Source organism: Netta rufina (assembly GCF_964035555.1).
Source record: "Netta rufina genome assembly, chromosome: 9".
NCBI classification, from domain to species: Eukaryota; Metazoa; Chordata; class Aves; order Anseriformes; family Anatidae; genus Netta; species Netta rufina.
Window position 1 is genome coordinate 4,054,276 of NC_140132.1, and position 17,997 is coordinate 4,072,272.

The 17,997-nt window shown below is 37.6% G+C and overlaps 1 protein-coding gene across 1 annotated transcript in view; it reads right to left on the reverse strand.

Moving 5' to 3' along the window:
* COL4A3 (collagen type IV alpha 3 chain) overlaps positions 1-17,997 on the reverse strand; it is a gene marked incomplete at both ends in the record, with an annotated part of 61,008 nt that overhangs the window by 35,850 nt on the left and 7,161 nt on the right. The window contains 12 exons of the mRNA XM_084292102.1: positions 7-84; positions 1,382-1,423; positions 1,513-1,548; positions 2,019-2,081; positions 2,980-3,057; positions 3,678-3,704; positions 4,589-4,642; positions 5,322-5,384; positions 5,680-5,724; positions 6,242-6,286; positions 8,091-8,180; positions 11,060-11,116. Of these exons, the coding sequence (XP_084148228.1) occupies positions 7-84; positions 1,382-1,423; positions 1,513-1,548; positions 2,019-2,081; positions 2,980-3,057; positions 3,678-3,704; positions 4,589-4,642; positions 5,322-5,384; positions 5,680-5,724; positions 6,242-6,286; positions 8,091-8,180; positions 11,060-11,116 (678 nt within the window). The remainder of the gene's footprint in view (positions 1-6; positions 85-1,381; positions 1,424-1,512; positions 1,549-2,018; positions 2,082-2,979; positions 3,058-3,677; positions 3,705-4,588; positions 4,643-5,321; positions 5,385-5,679; positions 5,725-6,241; positions 6,287-8,090; positions 8,181-11,059; positions 11,117-17,997) is intronic.

Below are 17,997 nucleotides of genomic sequence, written 5' to 3' on the forward strand. Positions count from 1 at the left end.
TATTACCGTCATGTTGTCTGGACCACTTAATGTCACAATAACGGTTCCTGGTGGTCCAGGGGGTCCAGTTAATCCAGTGTCACCCTTAAAAGAAAGATAAAAATGAAGCAATTATAAGCTGTGTGTTTTTGTCTTTATTTCAAATTACTACTGCTATGCTTTTGACATTGTAAAAACTTTTCAAGCCTTCTCCTAGGTAAGAAATCTAAAAATGCATATACTGACTTCTTTTAAAGTATCTAGAATTAGCTTAAAGAGTGTTTTTAATACAATTTTATCTCTAAATTAATTACAATTTCTCTGATGGTTAAAACAATTATCAGTTTTCTCCCAATTTGATTAGAGTCAGTTAACAAAAATATATGAAGCACCTTCAGTGACATTCTCAGAAATGCAGTCTGTATACTGTAAGTAGATGATTGTCACATGTTGCTGTCAGGTAAAATTAGCTTTCCTGTACTCAGTGCACTTTTTCACTAAGGATCTTTTAGAACAGGGAAAGTGCTAAATATGATCTTTCCTGCAGAGCTCAACAAAACATTAGCTATAATTTTAAGTGATTTTAAGCCAAGGGAATGTCTCTGCATGCACTTGCAGCATAACAGCAAAGAATGCATCACTCTTTTGTAAGAAAGCAAGATGTTACATGCTCACTTCAGCTAATGCTAATGAATAATAAGTTATGCTTCTAGAGATTTTGCCAGGAAACTTCTAGCATGTCTTTGGTAGTAAACAATTAAAATCAATCCCACTGTCAGATAGTGAAGTTTCAGCCCACAACTGAATCTGTGCAGGTCAATTAGCTGAACAGTGAGATGCTCCAAGTTCCTAAAAGGGTGCTATAAGGACACTCAGACTGACTACACTGGCCTTCCAACAGTACCTTGAGGTCCTGAGAGACAATGTATTTATTCATAGTTATTTCTGTGAATGTAAATTATATAGGATAAAAAGTAAAACAATGAAAGATAAGCCATTCAGTTTTTCCTCAAAATCTGGGAGGTTTGCTAGCATCATGAGGGCTGCCACCAAAGAGATATTGGCCACAGTAAGTCATGAGTCTATATGGTAAGTCATGATGCTATATATTTACCACTGTTTACATGCTTGGATAACTATTTAGGAGTACAGTGAAGATTATATATAAATGAATGTAATGCTATGTATTAGTAAATATTAACTGTTTCTACCCTTCTGTTAGGAAGTTTTTATCTTCAGCTCTTGTGTGAACACAGTTTGTCTTCAGACTGTCATGTTCCGATCTTCCAGTAAAATATTTTCATATATATGTATTGAAAACTTTTATTTCACAGTACTTCTCCAGTGTTTCAACATAGTATATCAGAAACAAACAATGTTTTAAGCATTTTATACATGGTACCTTTCTTCCTTTGGTTCCTATTACTTTTATTCCCATAAGACCCTGTAAAAAAAATGTTATTTTTATTTTAAATAGTATCCATAAAATGAGATAATAGCAAGCTTTCATTTTTATTACCAATCTGAGACTACCTTAGGTCCAGGAGGTCCTGGTCTCCCTGGCATTCCCTACAAAAAAAATAAAAATAAATAAAGTAAAAACCATACTGTAAAAAATTACAATCTTCAGCACCAATATAAGAGTTTTGGTACCCAGTTTTCACCAGAGTTATATTACTTTTTAAAATTTAATCTTCCACCATTACAACTGCAATTTATTGTCAGTGGAAGTGATAGCATAATGTCTATATGGTCTGGTTGCAAACATATACTTTGTTATAGTTATTTACATTAGTATTTAATGCGAATTTATGGGTAATTATTTGAAAATGAAAATGTAGCTTCTGAAAACATGTAAATGATCACGCATAATAAATAATCAAAAGAAAAAGAAAAAAACAGATGGGTGTAGAAAGGTATGGGTTTCACATATCCATGTTTCTAAACATCAAGGAAGTCCGGGACAGTCAGGTAATTCTTTTGGTTACTTTGAAAATCAAAAGGTTAAAGTAACAAGTGGAACATAAATTCATACTCACTGAAGTTCCTGGAGGGCCCTGTGGCCCATTTTCCCCAGGATATCCTTGAACACCCTGTGCACCCTGCATATTAACAAAATGAAAGAAACAAACCACAACAGGAATAAATATCCTGACAAGATGATAAGTAAACCACTATGCTAAGTTCAATGAACTGAATGAGGAGCAGCCCTGTCTCTTGATTTCCTTTTCATGTCTCAGGATAACACAGAAGTACAATTCTTCCCTGCTGCATCATCATTTGGTATATGTTTTGAAACACAACAATACACACCTGTTCTAAAACTAAATTACTCTAAGGTGTAAGTCCTGTTTAATGCAACTGACATTTTAGTTATCCATTTAGCCCTATTGCTAGCCCTAGAGAGCCTACAATCTTCAGAATATTCTATGCAAGAAATTCTATCCTTTAAATCTCCACTTTCAAATAAATGGAAAATGAAAAATGTTGACTATCAGCTTAATTCAATGTCTTCCATTTATTTAGCAGTCAAAAGAAACATCTATTCTGCCTCCTTCTATTAATCTCATTAAAAAAAAAAAAAGGATCATATTGGTTTTTGTTAATGCTTCTCTAGAAGTTGAACCAATCTTACTTCCCGGGGAACTCCATTTCTTCTCCATTTCTGAAATACTTTTGCTCATCTGCAACCTGACTTCCTCATCCCACTTTACTAACTATTGACTATACTGACTATTGGTTCTGATGACAAAGTAATTACTATTGTCTTGGAGTACTTTGTCCTGAAAAGTCAGAAGAAAGACTTTTAATATATTGCATTAGTCATATTATAGGTATTTTTCTGGTTTAGAAATGAGTAATTGTAAGAATACTAAGAATATATAATATATAATACATAAAGTTATGCATTATATGGATATATGTGTATACATACACACGCACACTATATATATGCATTTATATCTCTCATGAGATATAAATGAATTAATTCAGAATTACCTGAAGCCCAGGCATTCCTGGCAACCCAGGATCACCTTTTGCATCGTATCTTTGGTTATATCCATCTGCAGGGGACCCCTAGACAATTAGATAAAATGGAAGATAAAAAGTTATGCTGTAGAACGCTTTAGTGGATCTTAGGCTTCAAATGTTTTAATACAATATGTAGGGATATAATCAGTATCAAAACTGTATGATGAAGGCAACTATCTACTACAGATAGCTCTACCTTTAAAAAAAAAGATTTTATTAAACAGAATACACCATTTTCAGGCATTTTAGGCAGTCTTCTGTGTTAGAAGTAGTCTTCATTTCAGACCTACATACTTCTCTCACACAGTCTTGACCTTTTTCAATTTTTCTGCACTTTTTTTCCCCTTTGACCTACTCTCTAGTGCATTTGCAGATTTCCATATGAATTCATAACCTGTTTGAGGAGAGGCTTAATTCTTTGTGTGTTTGAAAGAGTTAATTCTTAACATGCAACAACGGTAGTTAAGGGATAGGATATAAACAAATACACTTTTTTGACTTGAGCTGAGTTAACTCGTAGAGACCATGCATCAAAATCAGTTGTTGCTTCTTATGGAAAGTAAACCTTCTGTTTTCCCTGATATCAAGCATTCCTTTCCATCATCAAGTATAAGTACATAATATTACCAATACATACTTCACATAATATGGTGTAAATAACTGACCTTCTCTCCTTTGATGCCAGTGACACCCTAGGAAGAAGAACAATCATATTATTAAAAGAGAAAAGTAAGCAACAATGATGAAAGGACACTTTCTAAATACTTTCTAAGCTCAATGCTCTTGAAGTGACTTATTTTCATGACCATGGTGTATAGCCAGGCACATGTTTGCTGTGCCAGACTTCAATTGAGGAAGAAAGAACATAATGTCAAAAAGTAGTCCAGTCTCACTGCTGGAATTCTACAAATGAATGTGGAACATTTTTGAGGCCTGATCTTAAAAATAAATAAATAAATAAATAAATAAAGGAGAGCTGGTGCAATAAAGATCATGTTTAGAAATTATCAGATTTGAAGCCACAGGAACCTGACAGGTAGCGTTCCTTTCCCCATTTGTTGTTTATAAGTTTCTTTTAAAATCACATTCCTACAGAAAAAAAAAAAAATAAAAAAAATAAAATAAAATAATAAAAAAAAACAAATCCTAGGGTTAAAACAATGCAGCCATAATCAGAAGTTCCAGGTTTAATTCCTGGTTCTGTCATTAACTTAACTGGGCCATGTCCTCAATGATATTTACACATGAACTGAAACTGGAATCTGTTTAATACATATTGGACACCTTTAAAGATGCAAGTTAAATGTTGACAAGTATGCTTTGAGACACTGAAGAGCTAACACCAGCCAATGAACGTGTGTGCATTCACACCTTAAGAAGTTGAGGCCTAACACTCAGCAGATTAAGCGTCACTTTTAACTTTTTTCTCTTTACTGCACTGTTTTCATGCTAATAAAATGGGAGTATTTATATATTTCACCTGTTGTCAATATCAGCTTATCTGAGACTTTACACTCCTTCACTGAGTGGCTGTACGTGGTAGAAATTCATACAATCACCAATTTCAGACACTTACTGGAATGCCTGGAGCACCTCTTCTACCTGGAGGACCTGGAAAACCTTGATCGCCCTGCAAACAGTAAGAGCAACTGTTAATGCATATTATTGATTATTATTCTGAGTCTAGCAAATGCTACTACAAAAGAAGTTTTTTATATTATCATACTAAAATTATGAGTTGCATTACCACTATATTTACTAAAAGAGGCACAGCTTGACCTTAGGGACCTTTACTTCTATCACAAAGACCAGCCTCTATTAGTTATGTCAAACCAGTTTCCTGTTTCACTAGAAATGTCTGATTTTCTGTAGTAGGCATTCTTCTAACTCCCTCTTTCAGATTGTTTGAAGCTATGAGCAAAGAAAAATGATTAAACCTGTAACATAATGTTAAACTTTTTCTATTAATTGCCCTCAGGATTTATGAATTGTCAGCTGCAAGCTATGTACTGGTAAAATGAAATTAACTAATTCTCTCAGATGTAACCCATTTCAACAGAAGGATTGGTTAGGAAAAAGGGTTTTCAGTCAAACAGAATACATGTTCAACATGTATTATTTCATTATCAATCTTACACATAAAGGCAGCATTTATCCTTCCTCTGGTGACTGCCAAATTTTTCCTAGTCAATAAAGTCACAAACAAAAACAAATCAAAATGGTTGTATATTGGGGGAAAAATGATTGCTTTTTCGTCATTCCCACTCACAGCCAAACATAATCCACACGATATTCAGCTTGGCTTGTACCTTTGTGCCGTTGCATCCTGGAACACCCGAGCGTCCAGGAGGGCCAGCAGCTCCTGGTTCACCCTAAAAGCAAGTGCAAAATTGACACAAGCTTTGTTTTTGCACATTCATATTACCCTACAGCAACACTGAAACAGTTTATGTTGGAGCAGTTTCCATAAGACTTGACAGATTACAATGTGTTCTGAAATCATTACAATGAGTAAGAATTGCTGATGCTATGATTGTTATCTCTAGGTTAACAGACAGTGACAATGCTGATGTTGACACTAGAGTGAGTACACTGGGTTGAGGGTAATTGTGTACTGAAGACTATATTAAGAGAGAAATCAGATAAATCAGTTTCAATTTTACTTACTGGAAGACCTGGGGGACCTGAAAATCCAGGTATTCCTGGAGCTCCCTAATGATATAAAAACAGAGGAAGAGTATTGCAAGTATTAAGAAAGAGCTTGTGATGCAGTTTACCTTTTTATCACGTTCACAAGAATAATGAATGCAAGTATGGTTCTGTCAAAAAATCATGGTTTCATTACTTTATCTTCCTTAATCCTTCTGACTGTGCATCAAGTATAATGGTAGCTTATGAACTGTTAAAACAGGCAGGTTTCCCCTGCCAAGAGAAACTCAAAATCAACTCTTTGTGGAATTCAAGTCTGACTTCTTCATCGCATATCCTAATACTAAATACATACAACATTAAACTTGTGCAGAAGCTGTAGCAAAAAAGGTAAAATTCTAAAATATAGACAGCGTGTGTACATACTCCATGTCATGATTTTAAAAATATTTTAAAATCATCTGTAATGTTTTATTATTCACAAATTGCTGATTGAACTATCGAACTACTGATTGAACTATTATTAGCTTTAAACAGAGTATTTAATACATAAAAGCTTCTTTAAAACAAAAATACTTACCCGTATACCTTTGGGTCCAACTAAGCCCGTAAGTCCTGGTGAACCCTGGACCAGAGATAGACAACAGCACATTGCAATATAATTGAGAAAACACATATATATATCAACAGGACATGCAACATTTTTAAATATCAGTACCAACATACGCACACAAAACTATATGAATAAATACCAGATTTGTCCATTACAGACACTAAAAGAAACAAGCTTTTAATCCAACTTGTATAAATCTTGACATCTTGCCCTCCCTTTCAGTGTTTACAGGGGATAAATCTCATCAGAGGTTAAAAAATAACATTCAGGGTACGTTAAGAAAGCAGTTGCTATGGGTCTGTTCAAACTGTGAGACCTGAAATGGTTTCTCCATGAGGAAATAGCTGGAAGCCTCTCATCAGTATTCTGGAGAGTTTTTCAGCTCTCAAGCATGAGTGATGTCCATGTAACAATCAGATACATACAGGCACCACTCTACTCTGCATTGTTTTACTTGGAAAGGAAACCCAGGAGCAGGCTGACAGGGAGCTAAGCAGGATGGGAGAGCAGGGCTGAACGGATGACAGCTGAACACGCCACAGCACTGTCTAGACAGAATCTGCTAGAATTATTTCAAGACACTTAGAGCTTTACTGAGAATAAGAAACAACTTTTGTTTTGCCCAGAAATGAAATGGGGAATGTACAGAAATACACAGCTCCTTAAATCCTGGGTGACAGTTGCTAATAACGCATAAGATAATGCATCAGATAATTGCAATAGGGAAAGCTAACTGGAATAAACTGCAACATAAGATATTCAAGCTAACAGCGATGTCCTTGCTAGGTAAATTATTCTTACTTTTCCCCATTCTTGCAGAAATCATTATCCGTTATAACAGAGGAAATGCTCTACTGAACACTTTTCAATGAGCTTACATAAACACCTCAACAAACATGTATGAGATCCACAGTGAGTATCAGTTTAAAGAAATATTGTAATAATGAGACAGGAGAAAATAGTACAGCAACACCTAAACTAATTAAAACTGCAAAGAAACATTTATTTAAAGGTGTGGATAAAGGCTGGAGTCACATTAGTGCAGGTCCTAGATAATAATGTGACTGTGGCACTACTGTCACTCCTTTTTCCTGATTTATGTTGTAGCTGAGTTTAGACCATACTTACAGAGAGTTTATTCATCAAAGAGTCATTTTATTAACGACAGCAGGAATGCTGCTCCTCAAGACAAATATAAATGATTTCTTTTTTTTTTTTTTTTATGAGCAATACTTTATTTTTTTTTCCTGCTCATTCAGGAGTTACTGAAAATTCATATTCTGCCTGAGTTTTAGCCATATGGGAAAGCCCAACTCACCAAAGTCACTCTCCCCATACTGCAGGTAATTATGACATATGGTATTTCCTAGACAGAGCAAGATTTATCTTAAAAACCATCTCTCCCTTCAACTTTTCTTGAATCTATTTTTAATTATTTGTCTCAGAAGTAGCTTGTTTCCTCTCTTTCTAGCAACAGAAGTCAGAGTGTACTTAAGACAAAATTGTGGTTATGCTACTAAAATCTATTTAAAGCCATGTTTCTTGCCTCTGGAAGGTCAGTCCAGGTGCTTTAGAACTCATTCCTCGACAACTGACCGCAAAAGCCCATGTTTGTATTAACTACTTTCACTTTGTCTAAAATGAACATTGCAGCTGTTGACCACATCCCTTACCAAATGGAAGGCTCTGAAACAGAGTTCTGTTGTTGTTGTTGTTGCTTTTTGATTTAAACAGAATTCTTTATCCAGTCATACCTCACTTCCACAGTCAAGCATAGATGTAGTGTTGCTACCCCCGTGCCTCCATGGGAACATACCTTTGGCCCCTGTGGCCCTGGAGGCCCTTCTGGACCGGGAAAGCCTCTATGACCAGGTGGACCTGGGACACCAGGGAAGCCTTTTTCACCCTGTAAACATTAAGAGAAAGAAGTCCTGAGAAAATCCTTGATTCTTTTTTTGATAACTTACTTTTAAGACATTTATTATTTTCAGTACCTCTTAATACTGTGATGGATTATCCTTGCTCATACTGACCTGTTCTCCTGTGTGCTGCCTAGGCCACATGGTACCACTAAAGTAACAAGCTAATTATGAAGGTATCAGAAGACATCAGCGCGCAAGTTTTCGCAGAGCACCGAAGTTAATTGGCAGCATGAAAAGTTTAAGAAAGCAGCTGATGCATATTTCTTCTTAATATTCTATACCATGCTTAGCCTCTACAAGAAACACAAATCCAAGTCCACTACAGTACTCCTAATTTGCAACTCGCAAACTTAATAACTGCTGCTGTACAGTAAGGTCAGTTCCAAATCATCAGTACTTCTCTCTCTTCATGCAAGCCATGGAAAGAAACAGTGGGAGCCAAATATAGCAAAACTGTTCAGATAGAAGAAAAGTAAGTTTGCTTTAAGTCACAGCATTGTAACATTATTCTGAGTCTCAAAGATTAAGCCACCCAATTACTTTTATATATATTTATTTCAAGGTTGAGTTCAAATAAACAAACAATATAAAGGAAACAGAAAAAATTAAAGTTACACAAATGGAATAAAGGAGACTATATTACAGTCGGAGGGGCATTTTCTTTTCTTTTTTCTTTTTTTAATTAAATATAATGAACATGCAAGTGTTATCCTGGTTAAAATAAAGTGCTTCAAGCCTAAGAAACTCACAGAAAAGGTGTCTAATTCTTTAAATAGCAGCAGTTTAGCATGTTCAGTGTTACATCAGTGAAGAGCTGTCCACTTAAGACAGTTTACAGGACGGCTTGAGATAGGAGAGAGAGGATGGGGTTATTGATTCTCTTGGAGTCAATTTTCCTATTTATCAGAGGAGAGTTACAGAAAAAAAGCAATTGAAATTCTGCCGCGCAGAAGTTATCTTGCTGGTATCTTAGTAGTCAATGTACAAGGTAGGATCCAAAAGAAATCTTGAGGAGCTAAAATATTTTGGCTTGTCCCACCGCCAATTCTCACTCCTCAAAATCTCCCAGCCTCACCAGATTTAAAATAATTTCTGAATTAAAAATAAAATAGATAAACACATAAGATAATACCAGAACATCTGAACACAACTGCAAGATGAGGCATTATGAAGTGTCTATGAGATCTGTATCATAAACTGGCATAGCTTTTTACAACAAATCAGTTTTTTCATCCGGAGCCATGCCAAGAAAGGCAAAAAGAATAATGCTGTACCGAGATGTGCCACTGGAGGGGGTGTGGAACTAACTCACTGAAGAACGACACAAATCCTTGATTCCTACTGAGCTTGCTAACCCTCACTGCAGCAACTGGGGGGACTCCCTTCCGCCGCAGAGCAGCCCCGCACTCTCCTGACTGCTTTGCTCATCGCCACACAGCACCGGCAGTTTTACCCACAGTGTCTTCTTGACAGGTCTACAAGATCAGATAATTCTCAGGTTGGCGATTTACTCAACATCGAACAGTTATGAAAACTTACTGATGAATTGTCCTTACTTTCCACAGCTGCATGAAAAACTAGATCAGTGTAAACAATGATTAACTATTACCTATACATTTCTCAGTTGATTTTACATGGAACTGAAGATGACAAGTTTCAGGTTTTCACTCAATAATATTTTTCGTTTAGTGGGCATCTTAAGTTATGCTTTTCTTATTTTTCAGTTGGTGTCAATCTGTATGGGTTAGGACAAAGGTCAAACCGACTAAGAACATGAAAAACAAGCACTGAGATTTTTTTTTAAAGACGTAGGTATCCTCCTTTACCACATTCAACTATGTTTTAGTAAAGAACATTTACTTTGAGATTACTTTTCTGCACCATTTTAGCTTTCTAAAGGCAAGACTAGTAGTGTTTACTGTGGTGCAACATGACATACTTTCTTGGCAATAAAAGTACAGCAGGGAAGTCAAAAGTAATTCTTTACCAACCAGATGCATCAAGCTGTGGGACTAATCATAACCGTCAGTCTATATAGACACTGTGGTGTATGCAGATCTGAAATCTGTTGAAAAGGTTTAGTACAGCAATCACCGTGTTCATGGTTAGCCTGAACTACAACCGTGACTTCTCTAATAATGCCCCTTTCATTTGTGAATCGGTTGTTTTTCCAACTACAAGAAAGAGTTTGAAAGAATTTTTGGCATTTGTGTAATTCAGGTTTGTCTAAAAGCCACACTGAGCCTCTGCCAAGCTACTGCTGGCAACAGGCAGAGCTGCAGGTCTGTTGCTTTCGGTAGACTTGACACTGTTCCCCTGCTCCTGGCAAGGTGTTTGTGATTAGGACCCAGAATCTTGTCCTGTGTCTTGATCTGCGGGACATGCATTGTCTGTTGGATACCGATGCTTTTACCTTTCCTCCAGGAACCAGAAAATGCACAGGGGTCCAGGGGTAGGAGGGAGATGGCAAGGTCCTAACACGGAAAGAGGGAGGCATTGAATATGGCTCTGTTGATGCCACTACGAAGTTTGTAACAGGAGAGCTGCCGATAGTGGTAACTGACAGCAATTGTTAGGAGTTTGTAAAAAGTACCTAATGGTTTGGTGGTTGTTCTGTTGGTATCCAAACATCATGAAACACCATAAACAAACTACTGCATTAAAAAATAAAAAATATTAGTTAAACAGTGCGTCCAGAGCTACTTTAAAAGACTTTTTTGTAAGGTAATGCATTCCTTTTACAATTCTCCATAGACTTTGTTGACAGAATACCATCACACAAAATATTCACTCGCTAGTTCAACTCAATTATTAACAATTTCCCAGTATAAAATAATCTTAGGAAGAATGTATTTGCTCTTACCTTATTACCTTTCGTGCCATCACAGAAGCAAGGACTTTTACCTTTGCATACACAGCTCTGAAAAACAAAAAGACAAATTCTATAATAAAACAATTTTTCCCATCATGTTGCTTGGTGAAGGGCAAACGAAAGCCCAATGGTTTTAGTAAGGTAATTATTTTATAGATAGTACAATTTAAAAAAATGTTTACAAAGCATGGTCATTCTCAACAGAAGAAAATAGCTCATTATTCCTCAGTGCTGTCTTTTGAGACAGGTAAGGTCACTGCTTCCATTTAAAAGTTGGGGTAAAGGCCAAGAAGCTGTGCTTGACAGCATCAGGGTTATAATTTCAGTATGATGTGTGAAATTTAAGAGTTCGGGATCACAGCAGTAAACACTGATAATTCATTTAAAAACTTAATATAAACTTAAGTAAAAACAAAACAAAACAAAACAAAACAAAAACATAACAACAAGGATGTTCAGAGTGTAACTGGATAGAAAGCATGACTAAATTATCTAGCTCATGTACTCAACAGTGGTTTTAGCAGTGAGCTCAGAAAGGGCTGCAAACCACATCTGAGATACCCTGGTGAGTATGAGAAATGTTAACCCCCCATGCCCTGATCCTGCTACAGCTACCATGCACTCCATACCCAAGCCAACCCAGTCAGGCTGGGTTAACTCTGCAAAGGACTTTTTTCTACACTCATGTCCTATTTCAGTGGAGTGGAGGAGAAAAAGCATCAATATTAACATAAATATTGTACATACAAAAGTATTATTAAGGCTACTGAAGCAATACATTCCATACAGATACGTAGTAATGTGCATTTATTGTTCTCATTTGTGTATTTCATTTTTTTCCATTTATTTTTGAAGCTATTGCTGAATGACTTTTTCAACTGTACCCCTGTACAAAGAAGGTTGTTCTTCAGTTTAACTTCTCATTTCAGTCTATTTGTTTATCACAATTACTTATACTATGGTACAGCTCCAGACAATAGGAAAGGGACAAATATCCTACATTGGCTATGATGATATTTTCCAGAGTTTCATAAAACTCAGAGAAGAGGGAGGAACTATATTTCCTACAAGATTAAAGCCTTTAATATGGTATGGCATGAAATTTCTATTTAGATGCTGAAGACAGAATTAATTAACCCCTACAGCTGTTCATAATACAACGGCAGCACTGTTCCAAATTTGTGACTTTTCCAGTGGTGTTCTCAAAAAAACAGAAAGCAAAAGATAGAGAAAATGTTCTCCGTGACATTTTAAAAGGATGGTGTCAGATTGTCATTAAATTTGAATCTCTCTGTAGCAGTATGTTCAGGTAAAACATTTTACAGAATTGAAAAGCATCTTTTCTTCCCACAAGCTAGGATCGATTTCATCTATCTTTATCAGCCAAAACCAGGGTATCCGGTATCAGGTATCTGCCTTCCTTTCCTACACAGTTGATGGTGTCCATCTCCTTCCCTTGACTCCACACAGGAACCTGACAGCTAGTTTGGAACAACTCATTCCGTCTTTTTAGGTGCCTCTTTTCGGATGAAGGAAGGATGCTGCAGGTATCTGCTGTTTTCTGGGGGCTAGACCATTGCTGGTGGAAGTGGTCTGCCTTTTAGGTGAGAACTCCATCTAGTAGTTTAAAAACAGATGCAGGAAATATTCCTCAAGTGAACAGCTATTTACAAAATAAAGCATAAATCAGAATCCATCAGCCATGAAAAGCAAATCCTCCAAGAAATCTCTGTGGCAATGTGTTCCATGGACAGATTAACAGGCAATTATGTGATGGTTCAGGTGAGGTTTTTAGTGTTGCAAACTTTAATTCTTTAGCAGATTTAAGAAGACTTTCTTCCCTAGATCTGACAGCTAGAGTTTAAGTAGCACTGCATCAGAAATTTGGAAATCAATGTTGTCTTGTAAAACAGAAGAGACGTGACTATGCTATCTTTGATATTAATTTAATCAGTATAATTTAATAACCAGAGGCACAAGAATAAACAGGAGCTCAGAATTAACAACAAATATTATCGTGATTTCTTCTTGGTGAGGTCTGCAAGTTTGCCACTGGGTATTCTAAATTCACCAATTGAATTATATGACAGGTATCTTAAGCCTTTAAGTATCAGCATAAAAGGATAAAGTGATAGACATCTCAAAATAAATTGGGAATGGATTGTTTCCTATTCAATAACATTACCTTCCATCCCAAATAATTCTCTACAAAATAGTACATTTTACTGACACATTTTTGGTACATGTCTGATAAACAGTATAAAAAGGGTACCTGCTCATGTTGAGGTGTTCATCACACAATATGATAAAAGCAGTCCTCGCTTGCAGACACCACACTTTACTGCTGGTGAGTTACTCAAGCTATCATGTTTTTAAGGCTTGCATATGAAAATTGTAAGTTAACTACAAGAGCTGTGAGACCCAGTTACTTTGCAAACTCAACTGCTAATACAAAGATTTAGCTTACAGATTTAGTAGCCACCTCAGCCCAAGAAAGGTGCCAATTAGTAGGAAAAAATACTTGAAGTGGTCCAAATTCTCTGGATTTATTCAGAGTACCTGGGAGCACAAGGTGAGCAGAGTGAGCTTTCCTGATAAATACTCACAGGCTTCTACATTGCTAGTATTTGCCATTGTAATTCTACAGACCTTAATGGAGTTGTGCCTTATTTCTAACTATAAAAGAAAAAAGCAGATTCTTTAAAGTGTTTGTATGCAAAACACATTTTTCAGGACATGTAGAGAAATCACCAAGGGAGACGACTCTTCCCTAGTAAGTATAATCTGCAGAAGCCCTGGTATGTACGGATACAGACGAAAATATTACTTTTAATTAATAATCACAGATTAATCCAACGTGAAGTTAAATGCATGAACATGTAAAAACTTATGATGCTACATAACTACTGAAGGTTACTAAACCATTTGAACAAAGAGAGCCTTTGTTCTTCAAGATGTCAGAATGCTTCAAATGTGTTTAATTTGCCATTAGTTAGCTTTCAAATCAATTTAGATCTTTTTGTGAATGCATCTCACTTTAAACTAAACTGAAAAGACCAAAGATGATTCTACATTACACAGACAGTTAGTTGGATAACACTAAATGTTTTGGCATATGATTTTTACATAAGATTAGACTATGCCTTCTGTAAAGGAGCTTTGAACCAAAAAGTCATTGCTCACTTTCACTATTGATGCTGCCTGGATGTTTCCACAGCCTTGCAAGATGCCTGCAGCTTCTTTATCAAAGGGTGATAATAAAGCAATAGTCTACTGCCAAGTTGTAAGATAGGGAAATTTAATATTAGCTATTAACAGATTATTCAAAATACTCACAATAACAGCTCTGTAAGTGGCTGCGTGTTTTTCAGCTTTGTGAGTTTTCTAATAATCACCTCGTTTTATTTCAAATAACCAGATAGGGAGATGGAACTAGATTTCTGATCCAAAAATCTAGGCTAATGAACAAAGCCAAGTCCTTGTGTGGATAACAAATCAAATAAATTAACCAATGAAGCAGAATTAAAAACAAAAACCATCAAAAAAAAAAAAAACAAACAAAAAAACCCACAACACTTCCTTGGAGTAACCTAGAAGAGTTCCTTTCAGAGGAGTTTTGAGTGGCAGTGAAGTAGCACGTGCATTTTAAATAATTCCAGCAGTGTACACTGAAGCACCTATTTTGCAGCAGCACATCTTCTGCAGTTTTATTCACTGGGTGACTCCACTATGGGGCCCCTACAATGGTATGTGTAATGCCGAGGTGCCCTTCCCACACTATGGGATTGAGTTCTGTGAGGCTCTGACCTCTTCCTTCCCCCAGTTCAGAGACTAATTTAAATATCTGTTTAAAAAGTGAGCCCTCTCCCTTTACCGAATCCCTCAAAGAAACAACAATGAAAGAAGGAAGAAAAACCATACTAGGACTGCATTGTCACCTAAGCAAAGCTCGATGTGGGTTCAGGAGGGCACCGCAACTCCCAGCACTGCAGTCATGGTGGAGAATCAGGGAATGTCACCCAGCTCACGGCAATGTGCCCACAGACCTAGCTACACGGAGGATGTCGGGGAATGTATTTAGGGATATTACCAACCCCTAATGCCTCAAAGGAGATCACAAAGCATCAATGCAAGGAAAAAAAAAAGCAAACAATAGGCATTTCTACCAAAAGCACAGGCTTTGAGTTCTGTCACTCACATTTGGAGGGTAGTACAGTTAAGGGCAAGAAGAAGAGGAACATACAAAAGGAGCCAGAGAGGAGGATGTGCCAGTATTTCTCCACACGTCAGTCCATAAAGACATCTATGATGACAGAGGAGACAGAGCATTTGCTTATTTTTCTAGATCTGGAGAAGAGTATAGTAGGTCAGCCATAATGGTCAGTTACAATTTGAAAATACATTATTTATATATTAAAAGGCACAAACAAATAAACCTGCACAAGGACAGCAAAGATCAGGTATCGTATTCCTTAAGCAGGTTTCAGATGAAGCCTACATCAAAACCACCCAGGCTGAGTAACAAAGACATTCAGATGAAAGGTGAGCTGAAATTAAATGTGTGCTGTAGGAACAAAGTAACCTGGTTGAGTCAGTGCTTAAATTCACACATTTGGCCTGATTGGTCTTTAATTTCATGGGTGAATACCACTGATTCCAGGGGTAAGTCCTGGTTAACATAAATGAAAGATGACTGTGCAACATGAGGAATTTTAACATGAATTAAGAGCAGTGCAAGTGATATTCATTAATTACAGCAGGCAGTAAAAATAACCCAGGTGTCTTCTCTCAAGTGAGTGCTGAAGCTGTCACTTGCCTGCACTGCTGGTTCTGGACGCTGATCTGGCTCATTATTAAAAATGCAAGTCTGATTTTTCATTTAAAGTTCATTTTTATTGGCATCTCACCCATCCTGTAATTAGGTCTTTATCTTCTAACTTCAAAGATCACTGAAGTAGAACTCCACTAAAACATGAGACAACTTTTGTTAGACAAGATCTACTTTTCTGTGGTAACACTTCTTTCCCCCCACCTTTCTGCTCAGTAATGGTATCCTGAGCAGCCTAAAATTATGCATGTCATGACAACAGTCCTTTTTAAGTAGCAATAAATTTTTGGCTAATTTCCCATTTTCTGTAATTTCTCTTAAATTCCAATACTTATTAAAAATGATGTATCAGTGAGCAAATTCCTTTAAGAACCTTGTCTATGAATTTTCAGGGCTGCTGACACACGGAGATTTCTGAATTCTTCCTGAGCTGTCTCAGTGCAAAGCAATCACTTCACACATTCCAGCTGCATCTACAAACCACAGCTCAGACCAGAATAATATTGCTCAAATAGCTGATCACAGAATCACAGAATTTCTAGGTTGGAAGAGACCTCAAGATCATCGAGTCCAACCTCTGACCTAACGCTAACAGTCCCCACTAAACCATATCCCTAAGCTCTACATCTAAATGTCTTTTGAAGACTTCCAGGGATGGTGACTCCACCACTTCCCTGGGCAGCCTGTTCCAATGCCTCACAACCCTTTCGGTAAAGAAGTTCGTCCTAACATCCAACCTAAAACTCCCCTGGAGCAACTTAAGCCCATTCCCCCTCGTCTTGTCACCAGGCACGTGGGAGAACAGACCAACCCCCACCTCACTACAGCCTCCTTTAAGGTATCTGTAAAGAGCAAATGTTCATATACTGTTTGAAACTACAGAAGACCCATTTCTCTAATGTTCTCTGCTACGTGTTTTCTATTGCATCTAATAAAAATGGGTTTAAAATATTATCATAGCACCGTAGAATGTCCTGAGTTGGAAGGGACCCACAAGGACCATCGAGTCCAACCCCTGACTCCACACAGGACCACCCCAAAACCAGGCCACGTGTCTGAGAGCACTCCCCAAATGCTCCCTGAACTCCAGCAGCTCAGTGCTGCGACCACTGCCCTGAAGAGCCAGTTCAGTGCCCGACCACCTCTGGGTGCAGAACCTTTCCCTAACCCCCAGCCTGACCCTCCCCTGTCCCAGCTCCATGCCGTTCCCTCGGGTCCTGTCGCTGTCCCCAGAGAACAGAGCTCAGCACCTGCCCCCCTGCTCCCCTCGTGAGGGAGCTGCAGGCCACCATGAAAAAAGTTAATCATAGAATGTACCGAGTTGGAAGGGACCATAAGGATCATCGAGTCCAACTCCTGGCACCACACAGGTCAACTCCAAAATTCAAACTATGTAACTAAGAGCACACTATATGCGCTTCTTAAACTCAGACAGGCTTGGTGCTGTGACTACATCCCTGAGGAGCCTGTCCCAGTGTACGACCACCCTCTCGGTGAAGAACCTCTTCCTGATGTCCAGCCTGAACCTCCCCTGCCGCAGCCTGACACCATTCCCTCGGGTCCTATCGCTGGTCACTAAAGAGAATAGATCGGCACCTGCCCCTCCACTCCCCCTCGAGGGAAGCTGTAGACCGTGATGAGGTCTCCACTCAGCCTCCTCCCCGCCAGGCTGAACAGGCCCAGTGCTCTCAGCCGCTCCTCACACATCATCCCCTCTAGGCCCTTCACCATCTTTGTATCCCCTGAAAAAAGTTCCTAGTGTGGAAAAAGTTATATAAAGAAAACCTTTTTTTCTGAGTCTAAGATGCACTTGCATTAGGATACTTAGCTAGACGAGTACTGTTAGTAATTCCACCTAGACTCAGTAAATACGTGACCTTGGCAGCATTTTCCTCTTGTTGCACAACTGCAAGCCACCATGTAGTGTACAAGGTACTGGAGAATGAAGCTCCCTCACTCCAAAACATTGCTATCATAACAAAATACCACTCTCACAATCACAATCTGTATACTAAAAGTTTTTCATGCATTCTAAGCATCAAACATGAATTCATTAAAATTATCAAAGACTATGAAGAACTTCATGTTTTTTTAGTGATTG